Raw genomic sequence first — 18,189 nt, 5'->3', positions numbered from 1 at the left:
GTAGACCCATTGAAATTAATGGGCAACACCAAGTTAGAGTCATTAATTTTAATGGGTGTACGCTGAGTAGAACTTAGTTGGACCCATCCCTTTGTATTGATGGTGACCACACATAGCAGGTGTAAGGTATCTTTGGCCCCTCTAGATGTTGCTGAACCACAACTATGATGCCCACCCATCCATGCTGGGACTCATGGGAGTTATAGTTCTTCTTCTTCTTTTTAAATAAATAATCTTTATTAATTTAAATTACACACTGATACAAAGAATTTACAATCTCATACTACAAAAAGAGAATTAAAGAAAAAAGAATTAAGAAAAAAGAAAAGAAGAAAATACAGAAAAGAAAGAAGAAAAAGCAAATTTATATACATAAAAAACTTAATCTTCCTAATTAATACAATGAAACACTTAAATAAAAAATGCTTCCGACAAAACAAGTCTTCCAATCATTCTCATTGTACTGTTGTTTTTTTCGCACAGTTTTATATTCATTAATATTGTTCCCGTCTACTCTACAAACGGGGAGTTATAGTTCAATAACATCCAGAGTGCCAAAGGTTCCCCTAACCTGATATACGCACTTAGTCTTTCTAAGGAGGGACAAGCAATTGCAAGGGATAGAATACATTTCTTCTCACTTTCCTACTTGGAAGCCAGCCCTCCCCCACAATCAATGTAATGGGCTTGCCCTGCCATCTAAGACTTAGGAACATTGGAAACTACCTTGGTATAAGTCAGACCATTAGCACACCTGTTTTGTGTGCTGAAGGTCCCTGGTTCAATCCCCATCTAGGTAGGATTGAGGGAGACTCTTGTCTGCAATCAGGCACACCATCTATGTGGGGCCCGAGCCCCTCCCAATTTTCAATGTAGGGGCTAGGGCCCCCAAAGTTCTGCAGTGGCTGCCACACACACTGCACAACATGTCAGCATGCTCCACAATGTGTGAGTGACGGCAGCATGCCGTGGGGTGTGCTCATGTCATGTGGGCATGTCACGGAGCATGCATGCACGGTGTAGTGATGGTGCACGGCTACGAGTCCCCCCAATCGTGCCAAACTGATGTGCCACACAGCATCAGTCTAGTGATAGGGCCAGCCCTGGATCATCTCTTGGAGAAAGGTTGCATCTGCCATATGATTCATTAAAACATTCACTCTGGCTCACAAATGGCCAATAGATACTGGTTCAGCTGAAGGGGCTTCCTTACCCATTTTACCCTGTGTGGCTGAATATGTTCATAAAGTATTATCCATCTCTCTCTCTCTCTGTACATCAGATTGCAAGATACAATGCACATCTTTTTTTAAGAAAGAAGAAAGAAGAGCAATTCTGCTGTGCAAACAATATCATTGTTAAAGAGCTATTAGTTTTGCTGTAATAAAAACATTTTAGCAGATAGCGATGGATCTCTCTATTACTGCAATCCATGCACTTTGTCCCAGTTTCCTTTTGTCTAGGAGACAATTTACAATTTTATTACTCTCTGCTGCATCTCAAATTCATTCTTTCTTTGGCAGAAACAGATCAGAAGGAGATACTCTGGCTTCATATAAAAACATAAATACCCACCAACTGGGAAATTGTCATTTAGAGTTAGCCATAAACATTTCATTCATGTTGGCCCAGCCCTGCTGTAATGCTAATGGTGTGAGCTTTTCTAGTCATCTGTTTTGCTAGATTCATTCTACACCGAGGAGGGAAAATAAGTTCAGCTTCCTTCTGTTGCCACATGTTTTAATAAGAAGAACAGTAGTATGATAGGACTGAAGGGGCTGTAGCTCAGTGGCAGAGCATCTGCTTTGCATGCAGGAGGTGCCACATCAAAGCCCCAACATCTCCAAGGGAGAGCTGGACCCTTCCCAGTGCCAGTCAGTGTAAACAATACTGAACCAGATGAATCAATACAGTGGTGCCTCGCAAGACAAAATTAATTCGTTCCGCGAGTTTTTTCGTCTTGCGATTTTTTCGTCTTGCGAAGCACGGACTTTGTTTTTTTTTAAAAAAATAAATTTTTATTAAGATTTTAAAGGTTACAGGAAAAAAGAAAAAAAAAGAAAAAAAGAACAATAAAAAATGAAGGGGGAAAAAAAGAAGAAAAACAATACACATCCAAAAACCAAAAAAGAGAAAAAGGAGAAAAAGAAATAAAAAACAAGTCAAACCTTTAACTCACTTACTTACATTCACTTATTTTCTTGACTTCCTCACACCTCCCATTTTTGTATTCTAATTCAATTTAGATATTCCAGCAAATCCTTCCAGCTTTATTTTAATCCCAATAATTTATCTTAACATACTATAAGCACGGACTTTGGAAAAGCTTCAAAAATCACCAAAGTCTTCAAAAACCTCAAAAAAGGCTACCACACCGTGTGCTATGAGTTGCTCCTCGAAGTGAATGCGCGGTTTTAAGAAAAAGGAAACAAACTTGCAATACAAAGGAAACAAACTTGCAAGATGTTTCCGTCTTGCGAAGCAAGCCCATAGGGAAATCTGTCTTGCGAAGCAACTCAAAAAACGAAAAACTCTTTTGTTTTGCGAGTTTTCCGTCTTACGAGGCATTCGTCTTGCGAGGTACCACTGTAGTTGAATTCAGTATAAGGCAGCTACCTAATATTCCTATGTTTCTGTGAAAGGTCTTGTAGTCCAACCTCCTGTTTGGTGTCAGGCATCCAGAGTAAGAACATCCCTGATGGATGGCCACCCCAAACTTGCTGGAAGACCTCCAGCAAGGGCAAGCCCACCTGCCCTGGAAATTGTTTCTGATGGCAAACTGCCCTTATCATCAAGAAGTTTATCTCAATATTCCATCCAAATCTCTCCTCCTGTAAGTTCAGCCCTTTGCCATGTGATAGCCCTTCAGGTCCTAGAAGAATGTACCGTATTCAGTGTTAGTCATACTCAGTGTAGATGTATAGTCTTGTTAATTTCAGTGGGTCTGCTCTGAGTAAAACTTAGCCCTCATCTGCTCTATACATTTAAAGCAATAGCATACTACAGTGGTACCTCTGGTTGCGAACAGGATCCATTCTGGAGCCCCGTTTGCAACATGAGCAGAATGCAACCTGCGTCTGCGTGTCTGTGCGTGTGTGGTTGTGATTCGCCTCTTCTGTGCATGCGCGTGATGTCATTTTTTGTGTCTGCGCATGCGCGAGTGGCGAAACTCGGAAGTAACCCTTTCCGGCACTTCCGGGTCGCCATGGGACGCAACCTGAAAGCGCGCAACCTGAAGCAAACATAACAAGAGGTATGACTGTACTTTAAACAGTCATGACTTCCCCCAAATAATGCTGGGAACTATTCCCTTCACAGAGCTGCAATTCCTGCAATTCATCTGGTTCCTGGAGTGGTTCAGCAATCAATCCTGAGAGGCCTGCATAGAAACTGCATTTAAAAAACCCTCTGAAATAGAAATTTACAGATTTGCCCGAATGTCCAGTGATGGTACAGTTGGAGGCCTTGGTATGAGAATCAGGATGCCCCAAATGTCTTTGTTTACACCTGTGATATGTTAGAGGGCATGAGGACAATGAGGTTTTCCAGGAAGTTGTATTCTGCACCTAGTATTATATGTTGAGACTATCCTACACTTTAATGCCTGGCTAATGTCTCCTTCCTTATCTTGCAGTGAAATACAAGCAGGCATCTTATACACTTACTGGGTTTCAGTAATTTCTGGGATGGAAGAGAGTGAAACATCCCCACCACTCACCTATGTCCATGGAAGCGGCTACTGTGGAGATGGGATTATCCAGAAGTAAGTGCATGGTGCTTTTAAATTGATTTGATGACACATCTAGGGATGTGAACATCTGTAGCCCATCAAATGCTGCTAGAGTACAACTCTCATCATCTCATCAGAGTTGGCTGCATTGGCCTGAGTGTCACCTCTGGTGAACAGGCTAATCCCTAGTTTAAGGCATAATGAAGGAGTGAAGGTACCTTGAACATTATCTAGTCCAAGCACCTACTGATACAAGAATGAGACATTGGGGTCATAAGAGATAGCTCAGTGAAGATGTTGACCCAGTTTGCAGCTGTGCAAATTCCATGCTAGGGATAATTAGGTAATGAAAATAAAACTGCTGATACAATATTGCCATTATTCAAATCTATGGTGTGGGCGCATTTGGGATGCAGTATACAGTTCTGGTTGCCTCACCTGAAAAAAGGATATTGTAGAGTTGGGAAAAGGTTCAGAAAAGGGCAACCAAAATGATCAATCATTACCATGAGGAAAGGTTGCAGATGGAATCTGGGTATTGGGATCTATGAGCAAAAATCTGGACTGTAAAAGTGATTACTAAAGGTTGCATAACTTGTCCCCCAGTTGATCTACGGTGCTGAAATGGTTGTGCATGCTTTTAAAAGAGCATTCATGTTTTCTTTATGCTACATATAGACTTTCGCTGTACAATAAAGTGTTTTGAGGTCTACTACTAGGATTGGAGGGGAAATAAATTCATTTCACAATTGAAGACTAACTTACCCAATTCACACTTTCAGAAATAATATGTGAACCCAAGCACAGCCAGCTTTCAATATCCACACTTCTCCAAATTTCACAGTGCAGTTCTCGCACTGTGCCCGACCCCCATTCTACCATTCTCATCATGTGTTGAGTGATGTTTGGGGGTCACTTCTGGGTTTAGCATCATGTGTGCATGTGCCATCACACGTCTTTCAGGCAGGGGTGAAACTAGGCTTTTTTCACCTGGGTCAAAGACCCAGCTTGGCCCTTTGCTCATTTGCACACACACACACACACACACACACACACACAAAAACAACAACAACAACAACAACCACAGGCTGGGAGCCTCAATGGTGCCCCTCTGGGGGCTTCACCTAGAGCAAAAAACCTGGCTAGCCCCTCCCTGCCATTAACTACAGCTCTGATTTCATGCAAGTGTTAATCTGTTGTTGCCTGTATACTAGGAAGAAGTGTGCACAAAATGAACATATAATACAAAAATGCATATTGGGGAGAATTGAAAACTTAAGAGTGTAAAAAGGAGAAACTGAATTTGACAGATTTGCTGATCCTTACAAATGTTTTAATTTTTCTTACTTTCCCTCAATATACATTTCACTTTATCAGCCTGTAATGGGAGAAGGAAGTAGAAGAGGCAGAAGGGGTTATTTGGACCATCACAGCATTTATTCCCCCCCCCCCCATTTTTGTATCTTGCTCTCAGGGACCTCGGCGAAGAGTGTGATGACATGAACAAGGTCAATGGAGATGGATGTTCCCTCTTTTGCCGTCAAGAGTTGTCCTTCAATTGCATCGGTAAGTGTCTTTGGCATGGCATGGCTAGTGGCATAACTATTCTGGCTACCAATCAGCTGTGGGGTGAGGGTGGGGAGTTTATCGGTATGGATATGTTGAGGCTATCTTGCTTTTTCTGTGACTTTTCTTGTTTTCATTGGGGATGAATTTTGTGACTTGTTGGTTTGCCGATTTTGGATTTTATGAACTTGGTATTTTTGGGTGGCTGTTACATGTATCTTGTGTTGCATGTATCTTTGGTTGTGAGCATCATAAAGGTAAAGGTAAAGGTACCCCTGCCCGTACGGGCCAGTCTTGACAGACTCTGGGGTTGTGCGCCCATCTCACTTAAGAGGCCAGGGGCCAGCGCTGTCCGGAGACACTTCCGGGTCACGTGGCCAGCGTGACATCGCTGCTCTGGCGAGCCAGAGCCGCACACGGAAACGCCGTTTACCTTCCCGCTGGTAAGCGGTCCCTATTTATCTACTTGCACCCGGAGGTGCTTTCAAACTGCTAGGTTGGCAGGCGCTGGGACCGAGCAGCGGGAGCGCACCCCGCCGCAGGGATTCGAACCGCCGACCTTTCGATCGGCAAGCCCTAGGCGCTGAGGCTTTAACCCATAGCGCCACCTGCATCATAAGCTCCTTTTTAAAGCTTCTTTTTTGAAAAAACAACAACAACCCCAGGCTATAAAAATGTGTATTTTTAATGAGTGGTTGAGTTAATAACTTAAAAACCAGGGAGAGGTAGCAGGAGTGCTTATGCACTGTCCTGACACCAGAGACTAGATGCTTGGACAGAAGAGCAAACTCTCGAGTCTTGAGCTTTTATAGGGCCTGGTTGATCAAGATTGGTCTGTAGGGTCAGCAGATGAAATTTTCAGGCAAGCTTAGAGGGCACCCTTGAGGCACAATACTCAGTTGGCCAGGCTTGCAGTGATAACAGCCAGAGCCAAATTGCTTGCAGTCCAGGTTCAGTATCTCTGTTTCCTTGTATCATATGTGTTTATGCTTTGCACATGTTCCCTGCAGTTAATGTGTGCAAAAAGGTGAAGAAGAAGAAAAACCCTGGCTTCATTGGACGCCCTGAGTTCTAGTATTACAAGAAAGGGAGAAAAACTCCTCTCTATCCTTTTTCTCCATGTCATGCATAATGTAATGCACTTCTATAAAGAGTCCCCTTACTTGCCTTTTCTCAAAACTACAAAGTCCCCAATTCTGTAATCTTTCCCCCTATGGAAGTTGCTCCAACCCTTTGATCAGCCAGGACAACACACACACACACACACACACACACACTACAGTATTCAAAGTGCAATCTCATTGTGGATTTGTATAATGGCACTATGATATCTGCAGTCCCTAAACTTCTCTTCTTTGCATAGAAAGGGGGTTTATTTATTTCATGGCCATTGGCCTCCATTTATCTGTCTCAGGAATTGTGAACCTGTGGCCTTCCATGCAAAGGGTCCCATCACTTCTGACCACTGGTCAAGTTGGATGGGGCTCATGGGAGTTTGAGTCCAACAACATCTGGAGTGTCACAGCTTCACCAACCTTCATCGATCTTATCCATCTCCAAATCATCTGCCACAATAAATCTGTCTATCATTTAGGTACTACTGGTCCATGAGTGTAGTTAGGAAGAAGTAGGGGGGGGCAGCTGCCCCCCCATCAAGTAAATGCATAACTGAAAGTAGAAATAATCAAGACTATTTGAATACTCACTGAGGTCACTTGGATGATGTTGTGCATTCTAGTCATGCAACTGGCAACCCAACTGAGTGAAAGGTGTGGCTTCCATGAACGGACCAATCGTGTCGCAGGTAGTTCAGTTCTGGAAACTGAGTCCAAACCTCAGAGTGCGAACCTGCTGGGCCTGTCTATAAATGACTGGAACTTTTCCACAGGCTATTTATATTGCAGAAAGTCCTCAGACCTCAGTCGATTATATAGTTCAATTTAGGCAAGTTCACAGTTCGGATCGGTGCGGAGTTCATAGCTAACGTTTGCTGTGAGCCAGGGTTTTATTTAGATATACTGTAGTTTCCTGGCTGTCATCGGTGTTCTAACTCCAACCTAGTCAGCCATACCTAGGACACATCAATTTTTTTGAAATGAATACAGGAAAGTTCTTGAGTTTTTGTAAGTTTTAAGACTTCAGCTCTGAAGCTGAAATACAATGCACCATGTGGAAGGAGAAGAAACTCAACAAAGAGCAGTTAGAAGAGCTGAACATAGCAGACCTAGTAAAAGAGGCAGAAATCTTTTACCCTGCCACAAAAAGGCTCTGCCCATCTCTCTTGCTCAGCCCTAGGGTGGTCATTCAATACTTTGTGGAGAATAAAGACTCAGCTAAGGTCGACCATGACAGGGGAGCGTCTCAAGGGGCTATGCTTACTCAGTGTGCACAGAAAAACTGCATTGGGAAAAAAGAGGAATTCGAGAAGGAAGTGCTGTAAAGGTTTCCACCAAATCCAATAAAACTTGTTTTGTGTGTGTGTGTGTGTGTGTGTGTGTGTGTGTGTGTATGTGTGTATAACACAAGATAAGATAAAAAAGGTGTGTTCTTTTGCAAAATATACTTGTTAACCTCATGAACGGTACTCCCGGTGTTAATTTTTTATCTAAATTCCTAGTTTTCAAATGGCTGAAGTTTTGACAGATTTTTCTAAGCACTTGGGGTTAAAAGAAAGTAATTTCAAACAGCTGTTGTTGAGACATTTCATTCTGAATCTGCTACCTGAGGAAGAGCAGTTGTACAGCAAACAATACTTCTTCCCAGATGACTCTGGGCATTATATCTCTGGGAGAAGAATGCTTTAATTGAGATTCCTGCATTGCAAGGGGTTGGACTAGATGACCCTTAGGACCCTTTCAAACTCTACAAATCTATGATTCTATGAATGCCTATAGATAACAGAATTCTTTTTTAAATGCCTCAAATATGTGACAAGAAAAGATGTAATCCTAGTGATTGGATGAACTTCTCTGACTATGTTGTGTGTGTGTGTGTGAGAGAGAGAGAGAGAGAGAGAGAGAGTGAGAGTGAGTGAGAGAGAGAGAGAGAGAGAGAGAGAATGAATTGAAATGAGCAGCTATATGGAAAGAGATGTTGGAAGCAAAGCTTTCTTAGGAAGAGAAACAGAATTTGTTGCTATCTCCACCTCTTCCTTTCTTTGGCTGGGTTTCTACATGTACCATTCTTCTGACAGGCAGAAATCCAGCAGGTGGGGAGGATGTGAGTCATCAAAATTAATGTGCATTGCATAGATCCATAAATTTCACTGGGTCTACTCTGTTAGTATGACTAGCATTGGAAACAACTCATTGTGATGGATTTCTTTGAAGCCATTTCTGCACTATATAAAGTAATTTTTAGCCTCAATTACCACCCCTATTGTCCCATCTTTTGCCTGACCTGTCCCTTATTTTACCCAACCAAACCCTATGTCTCTCCCTCAGCATCTGTTGAAGCTGAGTATCATAGATATCCCTCTAGACTTTGACCTCCGCAGCACATTTAACTAAGATGGGGTAGCCAATATGGTACCTTCCAGAAGTCACTGGACTACAGCTTCTATAATCTCTGCCCAGTCCAACAACATCTTGAGAGGACCATGCAGTGGTTATTTCTGAACTAAGCCTTCAGTCTCGCTAAATTAATTAGAACTATTTTAAGCACACTTAAGAATTGCTGTGTTAGAGGACTATATCATAGCAGTCTGGACCTGAAGAGACCTAGCCCTGAGATTTAGCTCCTAATTAATTGATTGATTGATTGATTGATTGATTTGTATACCACTCTTCACTTGAAGATCACAGGGAAGTTCACAACATAAAAATGCAAAAGGAGAACACAAAATACAATTTAATAATAAAGAAATAAAGGAGCACTAGATTCCTATACAAAGGAACTGACTAAGGAAAGCTTAAGGAAGTCCTCTCTTATGGGCTGAAAGGAAGTCTTAAAAGAAATTAGAGCGCAGGTAGCCAACAGGTATCCCTCCCTATGGTTTTTAATTCAATGGAATCCAGAGATCAAATATCTGTTTTGCCTGCAGTTCAAGCCTTTTTAGCTGAGCTACCCTTTGTGTCCAAGGCCCTCTGAAACAGATGTGCAGAGCGGGGTGGGGTGGGGGTAGCTTTGGGAAGGCTGTGATCTGAAAGGGCTGCTTGCAAGCAGAGGAGAGAGGGTGAAGAATAAGCCTTTGGGAGCCAAAATGGGCCCAGCTGAAGAAGTTGACACCTTCTTTGAGATGCTAATAAGTGCCCTTGAAGAGGAATCAAAGGTACTTTATCCTTTCCTTTCAAGGGCTATAATTGCTTAACCAGATCTCTTTTGCAAGGCTTGCTGTGCCTTGATTACCGAGGATTGCTGGACACAAAAGCTGGTCAATGTTGAAGCCATCAAGAGGCCTGTAGGTTTGCAGAGCCAAAGACTTTACCAGTTGATTATATATACTTGTGCATCCCATTTATAAGAGTTATATCCCTTCTAACTGGAGCAAAGAAATCCATGGTGACAGAACATCTGCCTTTCATGCTACCATAAATTTGTTTATTATAGTTAAAAAGGTACCTTGAAGGTCTTATTGTTATTAGTTGTTTTTTACTCAAAATTTGACATTATTCAATCTCCATTCAATAGAATAATTTTTTACATTTTGACTTCCCATCCTTAATGTCTGTGATGCTCCTGTTGTATTCCTTTATCTGTTGCCATAACTGCCATTCATTTTCTATTGCATTATAACTTATATTGAAATCATTTATTTATTCTCCTTCCCTTGCCTATTATTAAAATCTTGCTTGTGATTTCATAGAATCATAGAATCATAGAGTTGGAAGAGACCACAAGGGCCATGGAGTCCAATTCCCTGCCAAGCAGGAAACACCATCAGAGCACTCCTGACATATGGTTGTCAAGCCTCTGCTTAAAGACCTCCAAAGAAGGAGACTCCACCACACTCCTTGGCAGCAAATTCCACTGTCGAACAGCTCTTACTGTCAGGAAGTTCTTCCTAATGTTTAGGTGGAATCTTTTTTCTTGTAGTTTGGAGCCATTGCTCTGTGTCCGCTTCTCTGGAGCAGCAGAAAACAACCTTTCTCCCTCCTCTATGTGACATCCTTTTATATATTTGAACATGGCTATCATATCACCCCTTAACCTCCTCTTCTCCAGGCTAAACATGCCCAACTCCCTTAGCCGTTCCTCATAAGGCATCGTTTCCAGGCCTTTGACCATTTTGGTTGCCCTCCTCTAGACACGTTCCAGTTTGTCAGTGTCCTTCTTGAACTGTGGTGCCCAGAACTGGACACAGTACTCCAGGTTGAGGTCTGACCAGAGCAGAATACAGTGGCACTATTACTTCCCTTGATCTAGATGCTATACTCCTATTGATGCAGCCCAGAATTGCATTGGCTTTTTTAGATGCCGCATCACACTGTTGGCTCATGTCAAGTTTGTGGTCAACTAAGACTACCTTTTCACATGTACTGCTCTCAAGCCAGATGTCACCCATCTTGTATTTGTGCTTCTCATTTTTTTTGCCCAAGTGCAGTACTTTACATTTCTCCCTGTTAAAATTCATCTTGACTGTAGTTTTCATTTTTTCTTAAATAGTCCAAAAAGAACCTCCACTCTTTTTAAATTCATTGTGTATCATTTCCCAGAAGCCTGTTGCCTTTCTACAAGTCCACCACATATGAAAAAGGACCCTTCTGTCTGTTTGCATTCCCAACATTATTTATTTATTTTTTTGATGCAGTCTTATACATTTTGGCTAATTTATTTGGTGTTAAATGCCATCTATATATCATTTTCATATATTTTTCCTTTATTGAATAGCCAGCAGTAAATGTCATCTCTATTTCCCATAACTTTCCACATGCTGCCGTCTCAATATTGTGCCCCACACGTGTTGCCCGTTGTATCATTGCTGATTTGACCAACTCATCTTTCATCTCCTATTCTAACCAAGGGCTGCCATGCGTCCCAGAAAACCTGGACATGTACGGGATTTAAATGTCAAAAATAGCATCTGGGTGGATTTTTGCATTTCAAAGGAAATGTCTGGGTTTGGGGGGGGGGTTAATTAAATATATTATTATTATTATTATGGTGTTCCCTGGAAGCGGAAGCGCCACAGTGGGGTCTGGTCCGCCTGTACACCAGTGCCATGTCCGCCACCCCTGCCTTCGCTGCGGCAGAGGCGGTGTGGTCGCCTGCACCACAGCTGCCAACACCGTCTGCACAGTGCTGCCACCTTGGGGGAGCGCAAGGAGACCATTGCAACATCCACTGCGGCCTCCGCCGCCCAAGCAGCGACACCACGGCCATTGCCTCTGAGGAGAACCATTGCAGCCCACGCCAGCCAGTTTAAAAATTAAATCCCAGGGAGAAGCAGGTGCCCTTGTGGATCTGGGGGCTGCCTGCCTCCCGATCTGGCTTGCCTTGCTTTCCCAAGCAGCCCACCACCCTTCTCTCTCCCCTTTCCACTTGGAATCGCTTAAGATCATGGGTAGGCAACCTAAGGCCTGGGGGCTGGATCTGGCCCAACTGCCTTCTAAATCTGGCCCACGGACGGTCTGGGAATCAGCATGTTTTTACATGAGTAGAATGTGTCCTTTTATTTAAAATGCATCTCTGAGTTATTTGTGGCGCCTGCCTGGTGTTTTTGCATGAGTAGAATATGTGCTTTTATTTAAAATGCATCTCTGGGTTATTTGTGGGGAATAGGAATTCGTTCACTCCCCCCCCCCCAAAAAAAAATATAGTCCAGCCCCCCACAAGGTCTGAGGGACAGTGGACCTGCTGAAAAGGTTTGCTGACCCTTGCTTAAGATCCTTGCACTGGAATGGAAAGAGAGTGGGGAGAGAGATTGTGTGTGCTCATGGAATCAGGCTTTTCCTACAGAACTGAAGTGAATAAATCTTATACCAGTGGTGTCCAAACCTTTTTCAAAGAGGGCCAGATCTGATGAAGTGAAGGGCCGACCAAAGTTAGGATTAGGCCCCTGAAACGTATTTTGGACATGCCTGTTTTATACTAACCCCGCCACCCTAACACAGTGTGTGGGCATGTATAACCTTGGTTTTTAAATGGTGCAGGGGTTGGCTGGAAGGCTGAGGTGGGGGACAGGTAAGCCCAGCATATTTAGGGTGGTGGGGTGTGTGGGTGCGTGACTTCGCTGTGAGGGAAGAGGGGGACGGTGCATTTCCAAAGGTTTTTCATGCAGCTCCAGGCCCCTGTGCAAACCTGCCTCACCTGGTTAGGGTCCAGAATGGAAGCTAAGCTGCTTCCTGCTGAAGAGGCACTCCCTGGCCACCAGGTTTTGGGGTTGGTGAGTTGAGTGGGGTGTGTGTGTTTGTGTGTGTGCTTCTCTCCCTCCTTTGATTGGCAGCAAAGTCTTGCTTCTTGACTGGCAGCATATGAGAAGAGTATATTCCTGGCAGGGGAATCACTGCTGAGGGTATTTGTTTGAGTGCAATGTGTTAAATTGGTTGCATAAAACACTCCGATTCTGACATAAACGTACTCTTTAGAAAATGGACAGTACAGCAAAATATATGTTACAACAAAAATAAAATGGAGTCCACTCTCTACCTCCTCTCAGCCTTCCCCAGTGCCAATAACAAGCTGCTCAGAGGGAAGAAAAGAGAAGTGGTGTCCTGTGAGCCAGCTGAGGTTTAAAAACATGCACCCCACTCTTACCCACCTGGGAATGGGGTGCCAGAACCATACCAGTATCTCATTGCATCAGCACTGTTGAGAAGAGGCTCTTAAGAAAGGTGAAAGGGGGCTGCTCCTTCAGCCAACCAGCTGGCAGATCCCCACCACTCCCCACTATTAATATTGACACTATTATGACCCCCTTTTAAATCTGGGGAGAACAGCAGCCCCTTCTTTCTCCTGTTTCCCCTTTGTCTGTCTTTTTTTTAAAGATGGCTTTTTCTCAGAATATACCTCTCTAGCACCTCTTTGCTATTGGAATAGTTTAAAAAGAAAACACATCTTAGGTAATACATTCATCTTTATAGCCGATATTCTTTCCATCAATGAAAGTTTCATTCTTTCCCACCTAAACAAACCAGTTTTCATACTGTTCCACACTTTAACATAATTATTTTGATACAACATTGCATTTTTATTTGTTACCCATATACAAAGCTATTTCACCTTTCCCCCCACCTTTATACCCGTCTCTTCTTGTAAGTTTTCTTTCTTTTGCCAATCCATATTTTTAACTATCATTTTACTTTTATCCTTCTTTACATAAACACCGGCTAATTCACCATACTGTTTTATCATTTCAAAATACTTTCATTGCATTATCCAAGGGGTTATCCACAAAAAACCTATGTCATCTGCAGATGCCCTTAATTTATTACGCTGTTGTGTTATGGTCTTATTCTTCTTGTTTTATTTACCCACATTTTCTAAAAATTGGTACTCAGAGCGATTTACCACAGAATAACAGTCTGAAGGCAACAACAGAATAACCACAATGCATAATGAACATAACAATGCCATTTGCAATACTAAATCAATAATGAAATCATTAACTGTTGTTGATAAATTATTAACAAATCATTTAAAATACACCCATAAAAACAAATGAACTCAGAGCATGCCAAGAGGCCAGTTAATATCCCAATATAGCTGTAAAGATAATGACAGTAGTAACTTGAATAATCTTATGTAAACTGCCTGTGAAGTCAGCCTAAAAAGCGGTGTATAAAATACTGTAAGTAAACGAATAAATAAACTGCAACTAGCAGATTTCTCTTCAGCAGACAGTTTTGCAATAGGGGCCCCAGTGTTGGGTGTGCCAATTCTGGCAGCATAACTTTGCAAGGTTTCTGAGCTGAGGGGATGCAACGTGGACAATTTATTGTTTCCCTTTTCTCATATCCAGACTCCTTGGTTTATGGCAATACAAGTTGAAAAATCACATTGGGTAATAACATGTAGCTTTACAGCCTGTTCTAACAAAATCCAAAGCTTGCCAATCTTTTGGCACAACCTTTCCATCAAAATCAATCAAGTGGTTCTCTTTTTGGCCAATTCATGCTCACATCCAGTTACCATCAGCTGTTGACTGCTGTAAGGTACTACCATCATAGACTGTTTGCATAGGGCAAATAGAAAGAGGGTGAAATAGCTTGAAGTAACATTTGACCTCAGAACCGCTTTTGCTTAAAGGAGCTCTAGTTCTCAGAATGTTGCCTGCTACTACTCAATGATTAATGTATGTTATTGTTGCTCTAGCACTGCGGACATAATAAAACGAAACAACATATTTATTATTTTATTTATATATGTTTATTATATTAATACACCACTGCTTCCTTCAAGGAGCTCAAGGTGGTGTATGTGGGTCTCCTCATCCCCACTTGGTCCTCATGGCAACCTTGTGAGGTAGGTTTGGATGAGAGATGCTGCATACCCTCCAACATTTCTCTCTTGGAAATAGGGACGTCCCATTTCACAATGATAATTTTACTATTTATATGCTACACATCTTACTGGGTTGCCCCAGCTACTCTGGGCAGCTTCCAACATATATGAAAACATAATAAAACATTAAACATTAAGAAACCTCTATAAAGGACTGCCTTCAGATGGCCCGGTGGCTGAATAACTCCATACCCTCCAACATTTCTCTAATGAAAATAGGAGCAGCCTAAGGAAAAGTGGGACATTCCAGGATCAAATCAGAAACTGGGACAACTTCTCTAAATCAGGGATGTCCCTGGAAATTAGGGACACTTGGAGAGGCTGATGCTGAGGCAATGAGCTTCCTGCCTGGGTGGGGATTCAACGTGGGAATCCACATTTTCATCTAGTCCAACCCATTGGTTCAGTGCAAGTAGAAACAACAGCATCCCTGGCAGGTTGTCATCCAGCCTCTGCTTAAATACATCAGACTGCTCCACAGTCGAACAGCTTGTCCCATTAGGGATGGGGAACAGGATGTTGTTAGACTACAAGTCCTATCATCCCTGACCATTAGTCATTCTCTCTGGGGCTGCTGGGAGTTGGGGTTCAAATGCATCCCGGGGGGAGGTACACAGGTTCCCGAACCCATGGTTTAGATGATACTGTCTCTCTGTAAGTAGCACTAGTAGCGCCCTCCAAAGGAACCGATAGCTAGTGTCCTCCAGCTTCTGTGCAACTACTACTGCTGCCTTTTATTAATAACTGTGGTAAAGCATCTGTTTTGCCTCTTGAAAGTCCCATCTTCAATCTCTGGCATCTCTTTTGTGATGCTGTTTTCACTTCTGCTGCTCAGTTACTTGTTGCTTTCCCTGCTGGTTGGATATGAGTTTGTCTGGGATAAGGACTGTTCCACCTGATCCTATGAGCCTTTGGTTTTTATATCTAAATCCCTGGCTTCAGTGTTACGGATAAGGTGAGATGATTGAAGAACGTACCTGTGTGTGGGTTTCCCTAAGCTAATTAGCCAGCTAGAATCCCCCTTGCTTGGAAGAGTACACTTGCTTGGAAGAGTACAGGGGAAGGGGGCGGGCGGGTTGCATTAGCAGCTGGAAATAACCCCTTGTTTCCCTCCTGGACCAATGCGGCATGAAGTGTTCCTCCTTTGCGATCTTCGCCACCTTCTTTCTTTTAGAATTGGCTCACATGCAGCAGAGATCCCTTCCACCTGTTCACAGAGCATTCGCCACAGTTTGTTTACAGGGAGGTTCGACAATCCAGTGACATCATCTGTTTGTTGAGCTTTTATCTGGATTCGCTGGCAGAGAGGTTAGACAATGCTGCTTCGAGCAAATGTCATCCTGCTCTTTCCCAGTGTATTTTCCAATCTTTTATCACAAAAAACAAGCAAAAAATCCCCCTGATATTCCAGAGCTTCAAATCGACTTTAATTCTGCAGCTGGACTTTTGTTATGTGAGTGAATCCCACTGGGAATCACAAAAGTGTGGAACTACTCTAAGTTATACTCAGTTAAGAACAATTGAAATGAATAGGCCAAAGTTTGTCATGGCTATTAATGCCAGTGGGCCGACTCTGAGTAGGACTGATATTGGCTCCAACCTATCATGTTGGGCTGTATTCAGCTAAGACCTACTCAGAGCGGACCCACTAAAATCAATGAACCTAAGTTAACCATAACTGTTAACTTCAATGAGTCTACACTGAGTAGGGCTAGCACTGGCTACCACCCATTGTATTCAGTAAAGTTTTGCCAAAAATAAACCCACTGAAATTAAGAGATTTGTCAGTCATGTCCATTGTTGCCAATGCGTCTGCTCTGAGTAAGACTAATATTGGAGGCAACCCGTCAGGCTGTATTCAACCAGGTTTTGTCTATTGAAATTAAGTTATCTTAGTCACCCATGTGAATTGTTTTCGATGGGTCTGTTTTGAGTAGGTCTAACACAGAATACAACCCATACTCTCTGTGTGTGAGAGAGAGAGAGAGGAGAGAGAGAGCTGTGTGATGCTCTTTCGTTGCTCAGACATGTCCATACTTTTATCTCCACCACAGTCTGCTCTTGAGGCTTCCACTCATTTGCCTGTAACTCAATTAACTGCCTCTTTTGTTTTCTCCTGGCTTCCTCCCCAGCCCACCCCAGCCTCCTCTTAATCAGATAAGGCCTGGACCAATCTGCTTAGGCCATGGGAGGTAAGGAGAGGGGTGTTGGAGGAAGAAGGGGGAAAGAAAGAAAGGAGGGAGAGAGGGGGAGGATCTGTGTGGTCTCTTCTGTCAGGCTGTCCTGGCCTCTTTGGAAAACAACGGCAACACAAACATAAAGCCCAGATAAGGGATAATAAGATTGTTTTATTTCTCTCTGATGCTCTAGCAAATGTGAAGGTGGCTAGGATGGAGTAAATGAAATAATTTGGTTTTGGCATCTGGCTGCATGCTGCTTTCACACACTGCCTGAGATGCCCTGCTGAACCATGTGGGATTCGGCTCTCCTTGTAGGATCTGATAGCAGAGCAGAAGTTTGCTGTGAAGAGAGAGTACTGTGAGGTGGGGCAGCAGTACAGATGTACCTTGGAAGATGGACGGAATTCTTTCCGGAAGTCCATTTGACTTCCAAAACTTTCGGAAACGAAAGCACAGCTTCTGATTGGCTGCAGGAAGCTCCTGCAGCCAATCGGAAGGCGCGCCGGACATTTGGCTTCTGAAAACCATTCTAAAATCTTTACACTCACTTCTGGTTTCGATCGTTTGGGAGCCAAGGCATTTGAGATCCAAGGTATGGCTGTACCAGTTTTATTGCTTCACCACCACCACGCCTCCACAAATATCTCATACCTACAAATTGCAAGAACAGATATTCCAACTAAATCTCCAGAATAACTTTCTCATGATGAGAACTGTCTGATAGTAGAGTGGACTCCCTCTCACTCACTGGAGGTATTCAAACTGAGGTTGGGTGGTCGTCTGCCAGGGATTCTTTAGCTGTGGTTCCTGCATTGAAGGGGCTGGACTAGATGGGGTCCCAGCCAAGCCCATGGCTCTTCCCTTCCCCATACACACACACACACACAGTTTGGAATGTGTGGGGTATCTTCCTACCACAGATAAACACGTGCTTCCTTCTCACTAGTAATAGACCACTGTCAAAGGGGTAGTGCACTGCAATGGTTAGAGAGTTAGGAACCCCCTCAAACATGTAGTTTTCTTCCATAATAGTAAGGGTGGGGAATCTTTTTCAGCTTGAGGGACTCTTTCCATTGTGGGAAACCATGCAAGAGCCACATGTCTTATATTGATGGGACTTAAGTTGGTAGGACAGATGTGGTTGCCTTAAGTGAACTTACCGTGGAGTAGTTACCTTGGATGGCACTGTAAGTCTGAATCCAACCCAATAGTTTTAAAGAGCCTATTTCAAAGCAGTTGAAGAAGAAAGGTCTGACAAACTTCTCTTGGGCA

General features: G+C 43.0%; 1 protein-coding gene across 1 annotated transcript in view; it reads left to right on the top strand.

The window, feature by feature from the left end:
* PAPPA (pappalysin 1) overlaps positions 1 to 18,189 on the top strand; it is a 251,942-nt gene that overhangs the window by 94,241 nt on the left and 139,512 nt on the right. Inside the window, exons 8-9 of the mRNA XM_079961901.1 lie at positions 3,635 to 3,763; positions 5,205 to 5,296. Coding sequence (XP_079818027.1) covers positions 3,635 to 3,763; positions 5,205 to 5,296 — 221 coding nt within the window. The remainder of the gene's footprint in view (positions 1 to 3,634; positions 3,764 to 5,204; positions 5,297 to 18,189) is intronic.

The sequence above is a fragment of the Podarcis cretensis genome (genome assembly GCF_951804945.1).
Source record: "Podarcis cretensis genome assembly, chromosome: Z".
Classification (NCBI taxonomy): domain Eukaryota; kingdom Metazoa; phylum Chordata; class Lepidosauria; order Squamata; family Lacertidae; genus Podarcis; species Podarcis cretensis.
This window is presented reverse-complemented; position numbering and strand designations above follow the sequence as displayed.